General features: G+C 38.8%; 1 protein-coding gene across 3 annotated transcripts; it reads left to right on the forward strand.

Annotated features, from left to right (window-relative positions):
- Positions 1 to 1,766: 1,766 nt before the first annotated feature.
- khnyn (KH and NYN domain containing) lies at positions 1,767 to 18,358 on the forward strand. 3 transcript variants are annotated; one of them, XM_041779426.1, is made up of 9 exons: positions 1,767 to 2,281; positions 4,238 to 4,493; positions 6,944 to 7,078; positions 10,201 to 12,017; positions 12,152 to 12,282; positions 13,008 to 13,104; positions 14,483 to 14,590; positions 14,743 to 14,844; positions 14,961 to 18,358. In XM_041779426.1, the coding sequence occupies exons 2-9, from the start codon at positions 4,275 to 4,277 to the stop codon at positions 15,319 to 15,321; spliced, it is 2,970 nt and encodes a 989-aa protein (XP_041635360.1). In that variant the 5' UTR covers positions 1,767 to 2,281; positions 4,238 to 4,274; the 3' UTR covers positions 15,322 to 18,358. The 3 variants fall into 3 exon arrangements, with proteins under 3 accessions (XP_041635360.1, XP_041635361.1, XP_041635362.1); XM_041779427.1 differs by lacking the exon at positions 1,767 to 2,281 and adding an exon at positions 2,336 to 2,458; XM_041779428.1 differs by lacking the exon at positions 1,767 to 2,281 and adding an exon at positions 6,248 to 6,296 and having other exon boundaries at positions 4,442 to 4,493.
- The last annotated feature ends 1,454 nt before the right edge of the window (positions 18,359 to 19,812 follow it).

Consider the following 19,812-nt stretch of genomic DNA (forward strand, 5'->3'; position numbering starts at 1 on the left):
TCGAATTGCAACAAAAGCCAACATATTGTACTGTGACATACTGTATCATGCTTGATGGTAGATTGCACAGTAACGTATACTTTATCGTTTGGTATATATCTAGTAGCATTATGTAACGAATGTTATTGTATTAGAACTTCACCTATTGTAATGTAACATACCGAATCGTACCATGTCATATATCATATCTCAGCACCATGTGGGACATATCATATTGTATTGTAACGTGTCATTATGTATCGTTAAGCATTGTCACGTATTGTAACCTGTTCTCATATTGAATCTTAACATAAGGAAATGTAGCACATTGTTCTATACAGTATCTACCATATTGTAATGTAATATAATATATTGCATTGTAACATATATTATATCATAAGATATCATTATGTAATATATAATATTGTGTGGTAATGTATTGTAACATCATATTGTATTGCAACATAACATATCTGAACCAAACATTACCGATTGAATATATTCATATCCTTATATTGTATCATATGGTATTTCACGTTTTGAATTGTAGTGTTTCATATCATAACGTTACATGTTGTATTATATCGTAACCTTTTGTATCATATTGTCTCTAATAGTAGAGTATAATATCACATCAGACTATATTTTGTGGTTTTATGTTGCATATAATTTAATATCATATTGTCATGCATTCTAACACTGTATTGTATCATACCGTATCATTTCACGTTGTGTCGTATCCTATCATAATGCAACCTAGAATAGTTCAGCACATTATAATATAACGTAACATAATGTATCATGTTGTATAGCATTGTACCGTATCTTATCTCTTAGTATTATGTACTGTTTTATCGTGAACTGCCTTATCTTTAATGTCTTCAGTTTATTCATTTATAAAATGCATGATTTTTTATTACATAGTGGAACAAAAGACAGAACTGAATAACACTAAGAATTTGGGGGAAAAGTTTATTTTGTAATTTTTGTAAAATTTTCTTGTTTGTTTTGATCATTAACAAATAGGCAGATAAAGACAACGATGATTAACAACCCACTCCAGCCAAACATAGCAAGGAAACTTGTGGTTTACCAAGAATTGAATAAAGACGGCATTAAACCAGATTTGTCAAGATTGGAAATTGCTCTCAGATTGTCAAAAATATTCTCACCTCTGTTTCTTTAAATGTTAATATAAATTCTGCCAGCTGAGGGCGTAGTCTTAAAATGAATTACAGTAAATGAGTGGTTTACATGAACTCGCTGAATAATCACAAACTCATATTGCACAATGTAAACTAAGCCTGGCTACTTTACCCATTGAGGAGATTATTTTCTTATTTCCTGTGTCCTTAAACAACCAGGTTCAGATCAAGTGCATCTAGAGGTGCATTCTTTTAAAATCAAGTCTTAAATACGGCAAAAGACTGTTATCAGAGTTCTGAAGCTTTAAGTGAAGAGAAACGGAAGGCACTATTTTATGAGGCGGATTTATACGTTTTGGCAAATAAGTCAATTTATTTGTTACACTGCGAAAGCAAGTGAAAAGATGAATGGAAGTGTCCACCTGGGCTTCCGTAGAATACAACTACATATATTTAGCAGGCATAATATTCGAGACTGAGACAAGGAATCTAAAGGGTTAAAAACCAGTCAAAGTCTCAATTCCAATGTGGTTGTCAACCATGGGTTAACAAGAAAAGGAAGGAGAGGAAAAACCCGCTCCTGACGTAACTGGAAATCCCCTTTATCTTCTGTTTGACTCCGGCACAAGCGTAATAAATATTTATGAAATATTTCATTTAAAACCAAAAATATTTTTGCGTATAACTATGTGTATGAGAAATGTTATTTATTTAGACTTAAGAAAAGGCATAAATGAAAGATGGGAGTGTTGGGAGACGCTTTATAACAGTAAAAAAGACTGCAGTCACATTACGACACTCTAAGATTGTTCCCGGGATAGATTTTACCAGCCAGAGACATACAGAAGTAAATGATGGAATATTCGACGGTCTTGTTTGGTTTCGGTTTTGTCTTCGGAGTTTCCACCATCGTGTTACGATGTCCAGATACAGCTAATACTTCCTCATCCGCCTCGCCTCCTCGCACCAGCAAAGTTGGTTCGTTTCACCTTTTGGGGAGCGATTATTGGCAACAGAACCGCATGTTTTTGTGAACTTTGGACCAATTTGTTGGCCCTACTTGTTATTGTTTTATTGCGGAAGAGCTGACGCGAGCGGGGCTGCCTCTCTGACAGCAGGGAAACGAAACTTTGAAGGCGAAAAGCGATCAACCTCACGTAAGAAACAACACAGAAACAACATTATTCCTACATACAGTGTTCTGACTTTGTTTACAACTTGGGTGAGCGCTTCTCTGCTCTTTTGGTGCCTAAAAGATCGGTTTGATAGGACCATCTACATAAAAGTGAACGTACCATAATACTGCCAGGTTATCAGGCCATATTTTCGAGCTGGTAAGGGGCTTTTTGAGGTTTTTGTGTCGTAAGGCTGATAAACGTTGTCCGACAGAAGGTGTAACAGTTATAAATGGGTTAATGTGTTAGTAGGGGAGACCGGGGAAGGTTTTAACACTTCGAACGTTTCAGAGACAACACCGACGAAGTTAATAGCCTTTATTTTAACTTTCCTCCTTTTTACCCTCAAATTTAATTACAAATATAACATGTTCAGTGCTTTGATACTTTTGGATTATTGTTACAACTCATATCACACATTGAAACTGAAAAAAATACATGAAAAATACTAGCTTATTTTGGTTTGATCTGAAAAAAGCAGGGAAAGGACCATGTTTACCATTGTGTAGCATCCTCTCCACTTTTAACAACAGTCTGTAAACATCTGTGAAGGGGGGAGGAATGTTGTCCCATTTCTGTCTGATGTAGCATGTAGCCGCTTGACAGTCCTATGAGGTTTTCCCTGAAAGAGACCTCTGGATGGGTGCATATGTTGCTCTAAAACAGGGGTGTCAAACTCAAGGCCCGGGGGCCAAATCCGGCCCATGGTGCAATTATACCCACCCACCTGCCCACCATATCAAATGATATTTTTATCAGAACTGGCCCACCAGTATGAGGTCTGCAGATTTCCTCCAGAATAAAAATGTAAACTTAACCTTGATGATTTATAATATACTTGCTGAGTCATAACAATTAGAGTAAGTAAACTGTAAAAATAATTTCATAAAAGTCGAGAACGTGGGGAAGAAATTAGTGTTTTCTCTATATTTTCAATTTTGCGTTTCACAGTTATGACTAAAGGTTATGGACTTGACTTTTTATTTCATATTTTAACCTTTTCATCTCATATTTTTACCTTTTAGATTCATAATTTTACCTTAAATCCTATTTTGACCTTTTTAAAGTCATGATTTTCATTTTTATCTCATGTTTTGACCTTTTCCAACTCCTAATTTTGACAATTATCTTGTTTTTTTTACTTTTAAAACTAGTGACTTTTAACATTGTTTCACATTTTGACTTTTAAAACTCATGAATTTGAAACTTAATCCCATATTTTGACATTTTAAACTCACGATTTCGATATTTATCTCAAATTTTGATGCTAAAATCATGGTTTTGAATTTTATCTCAGTTTTGCTGACCATTTTAACTCCTAACTTTGACTTTTAGCTCATTTGTTGACCTGTAAAACTCATGATTTTGACTTTTATATCATATTTTGACTTAAAAATCATGGTTTCAATATTCTATCTCATATTTTATTTTTTAAAAATGTTATTTTGATCTTAAATGTCATGTTTTTACCTTTAAAAGTAGTAAGTTTGACTTTTAATCTCAGATTTTGAGTTTTTAACTTATCATGTTGACCTTTTAATCTCAAAATCATTTAGGTTGACAGTCAGTGGTTAAATATTGAACTCTGTTAGGCCCTCAGATTAGACCCAAATTCAGAATCCGGCCCCTGCTGTGCATTAATAGTCCCTTTTCAGATGTGTAAGCTGCCCACACCATAGGCACTAATGCACCCCCATACCATCATAGATGCAGGCTTTTGAACTGTGCACTGATAACAAGCTGGATGGTCCCTCTCTGTTTAAGTCTGCAGGACACGGCATTTGTGGTTTCCAAAAAGAATTTAAATTTTTGAGTCATTTGACCACAGAACGGTTTTCCATTTTGCTTCAGTTCATTTTAAATGAGGTTTGGCCTAGAGAAGACCTTTAAAACATTTTATGATTGTCTACAATAGTTTGTATTTTTTTTCTTCCACAGTATGTCCAGCTCTCAGACACCAGTTTAAGAACAAATCATGGATGGTGAGAGAAGCGATGGAGGAGGAGAGGCTGAGGTGGAGGATGAATTCGCATGCCCAGGGGTTCTTCGGGGATCTCTGACAGCCCTGCACGGTACTGTGGAGCGGATATTTGGTGTGACGTTTGGGATCGGTGCGAATGATTCATCACAGGGCAACGACGGGCAGATATGGCTGAAACTGCTGGGGCGAAGAGACAATGTGACAGCTGCAAAAGTAAGGCATGATATTTTTTAGATGTAATTAAAGCATATCACTTATGTACCCTAACCTTCCCTACTCCACACTTACATTTTAGGGTGCATTCTTTCTTTTTCTTTGTTTTTTTTATCAATATAATAAATCCTGAGTTTAAACCGTTTCATACCACATGTCATACCATCATGTTACTCTGATTATGTAAAGAGTCAGTCTACATTTCACTCTGATAAAAGGTCAGTGTACCTTTATGATGACTCATTAAGGAGTCTTTAATTGAGTTTTGATTTGAAACCATTGAATTCCTTCCAAGTATGCTGACTCATGCTCTTGCTGATAACACAATGACTTAACAACATAAAAACTGACATGAACTGAAACTCAATGTTCTACCTGTCTAGCAGCTTAGAGCAACATGTGACAACATGATAAAATCTCTTTCCCTATGACTGTAAAGTCTATGAGTTTGCTTGTGCCTCAAATAGCATATATACTCACTGACCACTTTATTATACCTTTTCAGCTGCTTATTACAGCAAATATCAAGTCAGCCTGGCAGCAATGAAAGCATTTAGGCATGTAGACATGGGAAAGATGATTAGCTGAAGTTGGGACTAAACTAAACAAATTGTTTTAAATGAAGGAGTTGATTCAAAAAGCTAGATCTCTAACTTTGTATGTCACTTGCTAGAAATCCAAACTTAGCCAGTTTCAAATGCATACACTTTTCTTGGTAAGCTATGTTCAGTGCCATAGTATAGTTTTGTCAACTTTATAAAGTTATCATGGTCAACATAATTTGGCATTTTGACAAAAATACATCTTTAATGTCAAATTGAAAACAGATTTCTACAAAGTAATGTCAATTAAACAAAGTATGTATTTATAATAAGTTTCGGCATAAATATTCACCTCCTTCAAGTCAGTATTTAGTAGAGTCACCTTTGACTGCAATCACAGCCCTTAGTCCGTGATGATAGGTCTCAGTCAGGCTTCCGCATCTGGACTCTGCAATTTTCCTCCATTCTTCTCTGCAAAACTGCAGAGACTCACTTTGTTGTCTTTGAACCATTTCTGTGTAGGTTTCGCCCTCTGCTTTTGGCCATTGTCTTGCTGGAAAATAAATTGTCTCCTAAGCCGTGGTTATCTTGCAGACAGAGTAAGATTAACATCCAAGATCTTCCTATATTCTGCCACATTTATTTTACCCTCTACCTTTACAAGCCTTCCAGGGCTGGCTGCTGAGAAGCATCCCCACAGCATGATGCTGCCACCACTGTACTACACAGTGGGGATGGTGTGTTTGTGGTGATGTGCAGTGTTTAGTGCCTGCCAAACATAGCGCCTTGTCTCATGGCCAGAAAGCACCATTTTGATCTCATCAGACCAAAGAAATTTCTTCCGTTTGACCACAGAGCTTCCCACACCTTTGCCTGAGCTAGCAGCTGTCTCTTTGCCATGCTTCCATAAAGCGTTTACAGGTGAAAAACCCAGACTCACTCTCATCTCAGCTGCTGAAGCCTGTAACTCCTTCAGAGTAGTCAGAGGTGTTTTGGTGTCCTCTCTCACTAGTCTCCGTCTTGCACAGTCACCCAGTTTGTGAGCCACCCTGAGCCAGGCAGATTTACACATTTCTTCCATTTCTTGATGGATTTAACTGAACTCTGTGGGATGTTCAGTGCCTTGGAAGTGTTTTTGTATCCGTCCCCTGACTCATACTTCTCAATAACCTTTTCTCAGAGTTGGACTGTTCTTTTGTCTTCATGGTGTAGTGGTAGCCAGGAATCCTGATTAACCAGTGACTCAACCTTCCAGACACAGGTGCCTTTACACTACAGTCACTTGAGAGACATTCAGTGCACATGTTTTAGTTTTAGTTTAATTGACATTACTTTGTAGAAATCTGTTTTCACTTTGACCTTAAAAAGTCTTTTTTTGACTGTTTTTTTTTTGTCAAATAAAAGTCAAATTATGTTGACCATGATTGATTTATAAAATCAATAAAAGGGTTAAAGATCCATGGGAGTGAATACTTTTTATAGGCACTGTTTCTGTCTCATCACCCACTGAGGTCTTTGTTTATTTGTTTGTAAGGGCATGGAGCAAAAAATACATTGAAACATTGCAAGGAACAAGTGCTAAGCTGCAAAGACTGGACTAAAGTACTCCCTTCTCTTGATTCTGTTTTTAAGCAAAGCTGCAGAGACTTATATGAGCTGGAGTCTGTTTTTACTCTTCTTAGCCCTTTTTGATCTAAAAATGGCCATGGAGTTATTTTCTGGGCTGGATAGCGACGTCATTAATTTGGTTATGTAAGATTTGAGGCTTAGATTTGCATCCAAAATAACACCAGACTTGTCACCTAGAGTTTTATCTATATTCTATATTCTAATTTCAATCTTGACCACATTTAGTGCTGTGTTTTCATAAAAATGGCAGCAGTAATACCATGTTTTTCTGTCTTTCAGTTATTTGTGAAAGGAGTTGTGAACCAGGAGGAACAGCAGGAGGTTTCCTACCCCGAGGTTCTTCACTGTGTCTTCTGTGGGGCCAAAGGGCTGTTCATGGACTGCCTGATTAAAAGCACTTCTGCACAGATAATGGTGAGTGTTTCATATAAGATCTCTCATTTAGCTTTATGTTTCCAATGCAAACACAGTAACATTTTGGCCAAATAGCATCATCATGAGTAAGCATGTCCAGTGCCGTGAAAAAGTTATTACTCCCCTTGCTGAATCATGAATTAACTGTGATCAACCACAGTTTTGTGAAAGCTGAGTTCAGTTTCACGAGCCACACCCAGCTGATCACTGCCAGAGGTGTTGAATCCGCAAATCCCTTAAATAGAACCTGTCTATCAAAGTGAAGTAGGTTACAAGGTCTCAAAAAGCAACGCATCATGACGCCATCTAAAGAAATCATTCTGGAAAGGTTGCAAAGCCCTTTCTAAGGATTTGGGACTCCAGGGAGCCATGGTGACAGCCATTATCCACAAATGGAGAAAACTTGAAACGGTGTCGAACCTTGCTAGGATTGACTGGCCTACCAAAATGACTCCAAGAGCGCATCAAGGACTCACCCAGGAGGTCTCAAAAAACTCAGAACAAATCTTAAGACCTGCTGGGCTCACTGACTCATTTAAGGCCTGTGTTCGTGATTTCAACAATAAGAAAGAGACTGTGTGAAAATAGCATCCATTTGAGACCAGTGGTCATATGTAAAAACCCTTCCTTTGACAGTGTAAGTAATTTCACCTTGCTATTTCCCCTATTTCATATCTTCCCCATTATTCATTCCCCTGTATGTGGAAAACAGTGCCTCTCCAGATTTTAACATAACCTATATATATTGAAATTACATTGGCCTTGAACTATTTTGATATTTTAATGTCTCAGAGGAGGACAGTTGAGTTTGAAATCCGTTTGGATTATAAAAAGAAAATACTCAGATGACACCACAATCATGGCGTTGCCATACTGAGGCCGAAGTTAGGGAGTTTTTTTTAAGTAAAAACAATTTGACTCGAAAGCTTTGAGCTATGACTCAAAAAATGATGTGTATCTTGGTGCAATAGCAGCTCTGCAATCACATCTTTCCCTCCCTCATTTCAGCTCTTACTTACCTCCTCACATTTTACAAACAACTGATAGAGACGCGGGCCTTCTTGAAAACGCATTTTCAAAAAGTTAAAGTCAGAGTCCAGGCATTTTAATATATGCAAACACATAACAAGTCAAGTGGAAATGAAACAAGATGTGTTTGTTTACTTCATGTCATGGCACAGAGATGTACAACCAGATTTTGATGTACATTTTTTTTCATGAGGCCATACATAAGCTGTAAAATTAAAATGAATCATTTATTTAAAAAGATGTCATTACAGGTTGCACTTTGGGGTTGAAAAGTGAATCTAAAACTGTAAAATCCATGAAATCTGGGCCAATCTCAGATAATTTCTAACTTCTCTTTTTCTTTTCCTGACATTTCTTTTACTGCTAATACAACAGCTGACTCACTGAACTCGTCATCCACTTCAGTCATTGTACAATCCCTTAGCAGCACAAACAAACTGCCAAGTAATTCTTATTTTTCTCTTTTAGACCAATGATGCAATAGCACAAATGACAAATAACTTTTATGCCTTGTGACCACTTTATTAATTTTTCAGGAAACTACATTATTAGTCAATAACTGTACTGTATCATCAGTATAGAAGTATGTCTCCTCCCTTATGAAGTAACAACGGCATCTTTATGTAACATTGTTTGTGACCAATGGGATATTTTTTTTTTACTTATACTTACGTTGGATTATTTGTTAGAAAGCATATATTCAACTCAGGAAAATTTTGACAGCTTTACCATTCTTTTATTTTTAGCTAACACTGCTAAGGAATTCATTTTTGTTGTGTAAATGACCTCTAAGAAAAGTAGCCTCATAACTAGTAAAGAGACATAGAAATGTATTTATTAGGGTTTTCAAGATTAATAGCATTAATTTGGATAAACTACTCTCTACTTTTTTATTGCGATTAATCGCTTGCTTTATTGTCCCTACCAGAATACAGCACTTTGGTCAACTGTGGTTGTTTTTAAAGTGCTTAACAAATAAAGTTGGATTGGATTGGATACTTTGATTAAGCCGCTGCAGAGTCTCCCTGTAGCGACAGTGATTTGAAATAAGTCCAACACTGCCCTTTCGATTCTTATTTTACTTTCACAAAAACTCAAAGAAAGCTCAGCAAAAAAAATCGAAAGGCACCTGATCCTTCTGTTATCAGTTACCTTTTTTACTGTTTGCTTATTTCTTTGTCAATCCATTTTAAGTTCTTTTTTCCACTGTAAGTTCATGTTAAAATCTTAAGTCTACCTACAAAAGCAGGACTGTATCTAACCAGTAAGTCAAAAATGACAAAAACCGTGGTAGATGGAAAGTAGTCGAACTCTTAGATGCATCAAAAAGGGTGTGATGAATCGCAGTTAACCACAGAAATCCTGAGATCATCGGGATTAAAATTTTAATGGTTTGACAGCCCTAGTATTTATTTGATTAGCAAATTTCAAAAAACATCAAACAGAATGTATAATGTTGTCAGATAGTCTCAATGGACAGCGAAACATTGTTCATATCCAATTATTAATATCATGGATGCATAAAAAATAAGTCTTATTGTAAAACTGGGATATTTTTGTAATGGCTTAACAAATACTTTCACCTCCATGGCCACATTCATGCTTTTTTATAACTGCAGAAAAAATTTAAGCCCTTTTGCTTGAATGAATTATGCCAATTTGGTTGGCCATAGTCAAGCTCAACGCACGTCAACGGCTCTTTAGTCTGGACCTTTTCACACCTGGTGATATGCCCAAAGACCGCCAGGCCCTTGGGACATCCACAGCATGACTTGTGGTAACCCTTCTACCCAACCCAACGGTACCCTAGGCAGTGCTTATTTGTCACATCCACCCCTTCCCCACCCCTAAGGTGCGGACTTTGTTGTTTTTTATTCAACAGATTATTTTCCAATGCCCCTGGTAATATGCAAGGACATCCAGAGCATGACCTGGGACCACTCCTGCATTCCAGGTTACCAACCCCAAGCATTACTTCAGCCTCAATTTTTGGCCCAAACATGCCTTGAAGTTCTGCTTAGTACTGTATGTTATTGTCTTAAAATATTTTGTTTTGGAGACTGACATCATTCTGTTTCTTCAACCCAAATCAGGTTGGCTCCCCAGGCTTCCTGCTCATATCAGGTCTTGCTGAGCCAGTGGTACGGGCCTACTCCCTCGTCATGGATCTGGTGGAGAGATATGAAGGCACTCAGTCCAGACGCTCTGAGACTGGTGATCGAGGCCCCGGCGAGTCTTTAGACTCACGCCGAGCTTTTAAAATCCTTGTAGAGCAATGGGAAGATAGGCACATCCTGGATCTTTTGGTCCTACCGGGGTCAGTGAAGGAAATTCTGCTGGATTTGGTGAAAGACTCTGGGCTTGGATCTAACTCCAGTTTAGCAGGTAGAGATGGATATGCAAGGGCAGGATCAGTTGGGGATTCTGAGAGTACATGGGACAGAACTTCTGGTCGGTGGGTTGAAGGAACTACTGCACGTTTGTGGAAAGACTCAGCATCCAGGAACTCCCACCTCCAGCCTGAAGGCACTCGTGGTAGGGCAGAAGGTGCTGAGGAGAGACTCACACATTCTCCACAAGAAGTTGGAGAAGAAGAGGGGCTGGAGCAGGTGGCAGTTGTAGGAAACAAGGTGAAAGAGGTACTTAGGGAAGAGGAAGGAGCAAAGATACAGTTGACAGCAGAAAATAAAGAGTTCTGGCTTCTTTTGAAGTTCTTCACAGCCATGGGATACACTGAGGATGTTGTGAAACAAGTCCTTGCACAAACAGGACCCAAAGAAGCCTCACAGATACTGGATTTGGTGCAACAAGAACAGGATCGCAGTGACCGGGAGAAGATGATTCAGCATGGCCAAGTCATCAAAGATCAAAACAATGTTATGCTGAATGTCAGGGAGGGGAACCGGCCTTGTGAGACCGAGCACAGAGAAGATGAAGAACTGGCAGCAGTAGGGGATAATTCAGTTGGTAGCACTGAAAAGGCAGAAGGTATTCACAGTGAAGACAGGAATGGAACAATGGAAGAAACAGGACTCCTTGATGGAGTGGCTAGTGCAGAAGAAAAAGAGGATTCGGAAGAAGACTTTGTCCTGGGAGTATTGAAGAAAGCAGCAGCTAGTTGTGGATACATGGAGCAGAATGTAGCCAAACTCTACAACATGTTGCCTGAAGGATCGACCCACCAGCTGCTCCTGGAGCTTCAGAGGGAGGAGACCAGAGAACTGGCAGCTCTACGTGAAGGACCAAGAGAAATGGATGATGTGGTGCCAGAGAAAGACGTCCCAAACGTTCGACCAGCAGAGGACAAAGCACTTGAACAAAATAGGCTGTTCAAACCTGAAAAGACTGATTCTGATGAAAGAGGATGGGTTGATTTGCCGAATCCTAATGTTGGAGGGCAAGATTTCTTGACTTGGCAGCCCCTCCCCAATCAATACAGCTCGCAACCAAAGCAGCACCAGCCTCCACAGTCACAAACTCCTCACCAGATCATCCTGCCTGACGTCAAAGGGCCGCCCATGTCTACTTACTCTTCTTCATCATTAGGTCCACCACTTGCCAATTTCCAAACCAACAAACAACATGGCCAAGCCAACTACAGACCCAATCCCTACACACCTAAACAGAACCATCCCAACCATGACAACACCTTTAACCCAAAGCCCCAATTTTCTACGTCTTTCAAACGAGGGCATCAAGCACATCAGCCCCCTACTTTCACAAGAACTGACTCTTTCCCAAACAGAGTGAAAGAAAGACAGGGCATCATGGCTCCTTCCTCAGTGGTTGTGACAGGGGAGCAGCGTTTCCTGGAAGGGCTGCAGACAAGCTTCAACCTTAAGTTAACAGACAAACCTGGAGATCCAAAGCTGAGGACCATCATCATTGATGGGAGTAATGTGGCTATGAGGTGGGAACTGCATAAAAGAATTATGAACAACCTCTTATATATTATTTTTTTAATACTTTATGGATTTGTATTATGGGTTTTTTTGGGATTTCATGAAAGTTGGTATTAAACTATGTGTCCACTGTTCCCGGCAGTCATGGACTTGGTATTTTCTTCTCCTGCCGGGGGATCGCTTTGGCCGTACAGCACTTTTGGGACCGAGGCCATCGACACATCAGCGCCCTCCTACCCCAGTGGAGACAAAAGAGTGACCCCAGGGTCAAAGGTAACAACCCATGTTCATTTGAGCAATTTGGTTTGTTGGTGAATAGCCAGGAATTTCTCAAAGCTGTACTATTGGCTGTCCAGCCCCCCAAAATGACCACTTCACTATCAAATAACCCAAATAATAATTTTCATTGCGGGTCCAGAAGTGGAGGACAGCCATAAGAAATGAAGAGGAATGGAGGGAAGTTAGTACTTTAGAACTCTAGACCACTTTGTGGAGCTTTGTGTGACAACCACTCATCCAGACTTAAAACAGAGGCTTTGTCAATTCCTGCCTGAGGCTGTTTCTCTGTGAGCTTTTAAAACTTTTTATTTCTTTAATATTTCACTACATTAAGGACCCAAAAGTAACTAAATTTTTAAGAATGTTGTTGTTTTTCACACTTTGAAAGCTTGGCATTGTCAACAGCTTACCCATGGCCTTTTTGGTAGCATTTCTCAATGCAAAAATCTCTTCTAGCCCCCATTGGGAGGACCTACAAACTACCTTTTTCTTTTTAATTTTCATATGCATGATAATGAGTTATCTATTACTTCTCACTCTTATAAATGCTTTGGTGCCATAGTTGCAGGATTCCACTGTGTTTTTAATCTCATGCTCCTCTTACTGCACACACGTGTCTTGTTAATGTTTCATTTTGAGGCATGTTGAGGAAATGTGGCAATATTTTGATTCACTGTTAGTACAGACTAAACATGGTTTTGTTTGTTCTTTTATTTCAGAGAAGCACTATCTCACTGAGCTGCAGAATCTTGGGTTGGTCTCCTACACACCCTCCAGAGAGGTCCAAGGCAAGAGGATCAGCTCGTATGATGACAGGTAGACAGACTCTGTCACCTTACCAGAAATATTAAAGGAACTCCTTTGTTTATATTTTATTTTTCAGCAGGTAACAATGGATGCCTTTGGTTATGAGAAAAATCAGTGCAGTAGCATATTTTAAATCATTGGGATTTTATCATTTGTTGTTTTAGAAAGCCTTTTTTTGCTATCTGGCTTATAATGTCACGGGGTCCGTGGATGCACAAACTATTTTGGCGTTTACCATACCAAGCAGTACTCAATCCAACCGGCCCACCTGGTGGAAACTGGTAGATATAAGAAGGGGCCACCAAGGAGAAAAGGTCAGGAACCACTGCTGTGATTGATAGTTTCACTTTTAGCAATTTGCATATTTGTTATTGTGTTCACAGAAAATACATTAGGATTCCCGTTGATATTACTAGTATTTTTTAAATATGTGAGTATTTATTATTTTTGTGATCGATTTGGCAGTTTTGGTACTGAATGATATGTGTATATAGAAAGGGAGGTAAGATAAGATTGGTAGGCGGTTGGTTTTTTACCAGGAAGGCATGAAGCCAGGAACATGCCATGAGAGGAACTCAATAACTCAAAAGAAATAATCGTCAAGTACATTTTTAAAGAAGTATAAAGATGTTTCAGTGGCTACTTTCTCACAGGCAAATCTAAATAATTTTTGACTCTGATGAAGACACAGACTGTGCTTTCAGACAGACATGGATCCGGTTCTGGCTCTGGCACCATTCTGGAGTCTTTGAACCTTGGTGCTTGCTGGTGAAAACAGTCTGAGTTCACACCATTAAAATCAGAACCAAAGTGGGAGGACGCTGCTCCGTGTTACTCAGGCAGAAGCCAACACAACGCTGGCAAAATGGCAGAATGTATTGATGATCTGTTATTGCTATGCTATCTTTATTTTCTATTTAGTATTATTGATTATTTGTTTTGGTGTTAAGGTGAACCCAGCCCTTGCCATCTCTTCTGCAAGTTCAGCTTTTCCTTGTACTACTCTCCAGCTTCACCTGGAATTCAGTCGATGCCCAGATCAAATATCTTGCCTCCTCAGCAGACCACCTGTTCTCCATTGTCTGCTCCTCTTCACAACCTAGAATATGACACGCCCACTGATGATGTCACCAACTATTTTTGTTATTCTAGCTGAGAACCACCTTTTCAGGTTCTGGACCAATCTTTTTTGGTTTAAATGTACCAACCAGTTCAAAATTAGGTTTGGGAATTGGAGCCGGCTCAGACCCCTGCTGGTCTTAAAGGCCTAAATCCATGGAAACAGCTCAAAACAATGTCATAAACATGATGATAAAATCTAAGTGTTTGGCACTGCCACTATCCTTCTAAGATTTTAGTTTCTGAAATATTGTTTTTATTTTTACAGGTTTATGCTGCAGCTTGCACAGAAGACAGACGGAGTCATCGTAACAAACGACAACCTGAGAGACCTCTCAGATGAGACCCCTGTGTGGAGAGACATCATCAAGAAGAGGTAAAGCCAGCCAGCCTTTCTTAATGTTCAATCAAGAGTATGTTGTATGAGCCGGATTTGTATGGGCTCTAAAATCTGGAAATATCCTTTTACTTACTTTATTTTGGATTAAAAAGTTCTGAATTTACATTGGTCTTGTACTTTCTTCACAGACTTCTTCAGTACACATTTGTTGGGGATCACTTCATGGTGCCGGACGACCCTTTGGGCAGAGGAGGGCCTCACCTCGATGACTTCCTACGCTCAGACCACAGGTATTTCAGTCACAATGCACAAGCCTAGATATATTCAGAGATTTATGTTTTAATAAGGAATAAATATAAAAAGTAATGTGTTTGTTCCCTAAATTAAATTCTTTGTTTCTGCTCAGGACTCCTAACCCAGGAAACCACTCCTTTGCCGGCTTAGCCACGGCTTTCCCTTCCTCCAGACCTCGACCATCCCAAACAGAGGTCCTGAACTTCCGTGACCGAACACTAGGGGGAGCTATGGATGTGACACAGGGAGGGAATCGGGGTAGAGGGAGAGGAAGAGGACAGCCTGGAGCTCCAAGCCCTGAACTGGTTTACAGAGCAGACAGGAGTCTAGAGGAGACAGCCAGCCTGAGAGAGCAGCTCTGTCAGGTTTTTGTGGGTCAGGACAGCATGGTGGCGCTAGTGCTGCAGAGCCACCCGACAGAGACAGACATCAACGTGCTGTCAGAGCTGATCTTACAGCAGCAGATGGACTAGACATCTTTTTAGTCTTAATGTTTTTATTGAAGTGAAATCTGACTTTTTTGTGCTGAATTTTCAACCACTTTAAGTGACCTATCAATGCAGCTTCAACAAATAACACTTAACATTGGTGCGCTACGCTCAGACATCACTGTTTATTTCCTTTTTAGTGATAATTCTGCACACTGACAACAGTTGAATATTTGAAGAAAGACATAATTTGAAAGTATTTTTTTAAATTAGATTTACCTATCCTTTGATGCTACTGTGGATAAAGTCGGCCTTTTGTGGATTTTTAAAACTTGAGCTTTAAGAATCTTCAACATGGACTGGACTTGTTTTCCTTTTATCAGCTGACCAGATATTGTACATTAAACAGTTTGGTAATTATGTTTACATGTTGATAAAGACCAAGTAATCTTGCCTCCTTCTTTACCCTAATAACTCAGAATTTACATGGCAGCTCTAGTCTACAACCAAAAGTCCAAAAAAGTTGGCACGCTGTGTAAAATGTGAAGAAAAACTGAGTACAATGATTTGCAAATGTAATAAATCCACTTTTTATTCACAAATGAACATAAAGAAAGTATCTGATGATGAAAGTGAGACATTTTACCATTCCATTAAAATATCAGCTTTTTGAATTTGATGACAATACATTTCAAAGTAGGGACAGGGCCATATTTAACATTACATTCCCTGCTGGTGTTTTTGGAGAGGAATGTTGTCCCATTCTTCTCTGATGTAGAATTCTAGCTGCTCAACAGTCCTTTGCCAAATTTGTACTTTTATGATGCTCCAAATGTTTTCTATTGGTGAAGGTTCTCGACTGCAAGTAAGCCAGTTCAGCAACCATACTCTATTATTGTGAAGCCACATTGTTGTGATGGATGTGGTATGTGGTTTAGGATTTTCTTGCAGTAATCGTCAAGGCCTTCCCTGAAAGAGACATTGTCTGGATGGGTGCATATGTTGCACCAAAAAATTTTACATACACGTTTCAGCATTGATAGCGCCTTTCGAGATGTGTAAGCTGCCCACGTCATAGGCATTAATGCACCCCCATACCATGACAGATGCAGGCTTTTGAACTGTGAGCTTATAACAAGCTGGATGGTCCCTCTACACTTTAGTTCGAAGGACACCTTGTTCGTGGTTTCTGAAAAGAATTTCAAGTTTCAATTCATCTGATCACAGAACAGTTTTCCATTTTGAGTTTTGTCCCAGGGAAGATGGCAGCGTTTCTGGATTGTGTTCACATATGGCTTCTTCTTTGCATGAAAAAGCTCTAACTTGTATTCGTGCATGGTACGGTAAACTGTGTTGACAGACAAGGATTTCTTGAAGCGTTCCTGAGCCAGTGCAATAATTTCCAGTACAGAATCATGCCTGTTTTTAATGCTGTTCCACCTAAGGGCCAGAAGATAATGAGCATCCAGTATTGACCTTTGGCCTCGTGTCTTGCTCACAGAAATGTCTCCAGATTGTATTAACCTTTTGATGGTATTTTGTTCTGTAGATGGTGGGATATTCAAAGTTTACATTGAGGAACACTTTTCTGAAATTGCTCCACAATTTTTAGAACCAGTTATTCACAGATTGATTAACCTCAGCCCAGCTTTACTTTGGAGAGACTCCTTTTGTACCCAGTCATGTTACTGACCTGTTGCCAATATCACCTATACTTTTTCAGTCTGTTGTTGCCCCCTTCCAGCTTTTTGAGATATGTTGCTGCCATGAAATTCAAAATGAGCTAATATTTTTCAAGAAATGGTGAAATGTCAACATCTCATATGTTGTTTATGTTTATGTGTTTATGTTAATAAAATATGGGTTTATGAGATTTGGAAATCAATGCATTCCTTTATGTGTTGAAAATTTACATGGTGCCCCAATTTTTTTGGACTTTGGGATGCAAGAATCAGGAAAAATCATTTGTACAATTTTGTGGAATAATAGCCTTTTGAGTTAAATAACACATAGTGACCAAGACGAGAGCTAGTGTGAACATTTAACCACATCTTAGCTAAATAAACTGACATATTTTGACACAATAACATTCAAAAAGAGGATTTTTCCTCACTAAAACGATGTAAGATAGTTAGTAAACAGTAATGTTGGCTAGGAATGATACCCAGATCTTTGATTTAAGACATATTATCTGCCAAACTTCCCTAACATTCCCATTAATCTCCACTGTAATTTGTTTTCATGCTAAATAGCAATATTAGCATGCTAACAGATTAAACTAAGATAGCATGATAAACGTACCTGCTAAAGAACAAGCTAGCACTCTCAGTTCTTATGTTAGCCGTTTTTAGCGTTTAGCTCAAGCAGTGACAAATTTTCTAGCTTATCTTTAATTTGCTAGCGTGTTAACCTTTTTCTCACTTCTTTTAACTTGAGTAAAGACGTGCTTTAAGATACCATTTAAACAATCTTCTGTGTTTAAAATTATTTATCATATTTTTCATCATGCAGCAGTGCTAATTAGCTTGGACTTGACTGTTTACAACATCAGCACACAGGCTCATGTTGTGTTGTCCTTTGAGTAAATACAGTAACATCCAACAAAATAGCATAAATGGGCCATTGTTACACTAAAGCAATATAAGAAAGTCGTTTTTCCTGTTATAGATAATTTTGCTTTAATTACAAGTTGTATAGCTTTCTGAAATAAATGAATAAGAGATAAATAGGATGGTTGGGTAATAACTAAGATGGTTTGGTTGTTTTTCTACCACCAGCTGTTGGCAGAAGTATCATGTTGCCTCAGAATACCAGTCCTTACAATATCTTCTTCTTCTCTAGGTTAATGGGTCCTTACAATATGTTTTAGCTTTGTGTTTTTAATTTATTTTACTGCATCTGACCAGACATTAGCTGTGAGCTGAAGAACTTAAGTTGGGATCCTTGCCAATCCAGAGTAATTTAATTATGAATATTGTTCACAAATTGTGACATTTATTTTTCTTATTTGCATTGTTTTTATCTGTACATTTTAAGCTTAATATAGAGCTCACTGTATGTGTCTGCATTAAAATATTTCTTGACTTAATTGGAAAAAAGTTATTGTTGTTCTTTAGAGGGTTTTCTCCCCTAGCTGTATCTTATTTTAAAACTTGAGGTTGTGTTTCTCTCAGATTATCCTAGGAAGAACTTGAAGAACTACAAATGAGATATTGACATTATACTGTCACTAATTTTTCAAACAAACTCTCCAGGCTGGTATTATTAGATATAAGTTCTGCCTTTGACACAGTTGACCATACTGTAAAAAAATCCAACTTAATTAATGCTGAGTGAACAAATGTTAATTTATTGGGTGCATTTTTGGTAACTGAACTAGTTGACACACAATAAGTCTAGTGTCTTAAACCACTTTAATGTTTATCAGTAGAACTGTAAGTATGAATTTTGCAGTCAAACGAACAAAATACAACAGTTATAAAGGGATGTTACTAATTGATTTATAAGGCAGGTATTAAAACAAGCTCAAACTTCGAATGTGCATTAAGTCCATTTTAATGGGGAAAATGTCAGAAAAGGGATATTGTCCACCAGAGGTCACTGTCTACCATCATTTGTCTGGAAAAGTGTTGCTGCAAACTCTAATTCAATCAGTTCAGTGCATTAGTGCTTGCATGCAGAACAAAGGGTCTCTGGTAAGTACAGTGCTAATTTTTTCTGCTGCAGTGAAGGTTCCCAAGAGCACAGTGGCCTCTATAATTCTAAAATGGAAGAAGTTTGGCACAACGGGACTCTTCCAAGAGTTGGTCGACCAACCACACTGAGAAATCAGGGGTGATGAGCCTTAATAAGAAAGGTGACCAAGAACCCAATGGTTGGTCTGACTGAGCTCCTGTGTGGAGATGGAAAAAAGTTCCAGAAGGACAACCATCAATGCAACCCTCCACTGATCTGGGCTTTATGACAGAGTGGCCTGACAGAGCCTTTTGGAGTTTGCAAAAGAAGCACCTGAAGGACTCTCAGACTGTGAGAAACAAGATTCTCAGGTCTAATGAAGCCAAGATTGAACTGTTTGGCCTCGATTCTAAATGTCATGTCTGGAGGAAACCATGCACTGCTCATCACCTGCCTGATACTATCCCAGCAGTGAAGCATGGTGATGGCAGCATCATGCTGTGGGGGTTGTTTTTCAGCAGCAGGGATGGGGAGACAGGTCAGGGTTGAAGCAAACAGCCAAGACAACACAGGGGCAACTCTGTGAATGTCCTAGAGCGGCCCAGCCAGAGCCCTGACTTGAACCACATCGAACATCTCAGAAGAGACCTGAAAATGGCGGTCCACCAACAGTCCCAATCCAACTAGACTGAGCTTGAGAGGATTTGCAGAGTGGCAGAAAATCCCCCAATCCAGGTGTGCAAAGCTTGTTCAGACATATTCAAAAAGACTTAAGGTTAGCCACTCGGCCATAAAGCCTAGATCAGGTGTGTCCAAACTTTTTCCACTGAGGGGCCGCATACAGAAATATGTAAGGATGGT

This window comes from Cheilinus undulatus, linkage group 22 (genome assembly GCF_018320785.1).
Source record: "Cheilinus undulatus linkage group 22, ASM1832078v1, whole genome shotgun sequence".
Taxonomy (NCBI): domain Eukaryota; kingdom Metazoa; phylum Chordata; class Actinopteri; order Labriformes; family Labridae; genus Cheilinus; species Cheilinus undulatus.

Coding starts and splice junctions, on each gene's coding strand:
- khnyn (XM_041779426.1), top strand. CDS start 4,275: ATGGATGGTGAGAGAAGCGATGGAGGAGGAGAGGCTGAGGTGGAGGAT. Junction 14,591..14,742: donor AGAGACATCATCAAGAAGAG/GTAAAGCCAGCC, acceptor CTTTCTTCACAG/ACTTCTTCAGTACACATTTG. Junction 14,845..14,960: donor TTCCTACGCTCAGACCACAG/GTATTTCAGTCA, acceptor GTTTCTGCTCAG/GACTCCTAACCCAGGAAACC.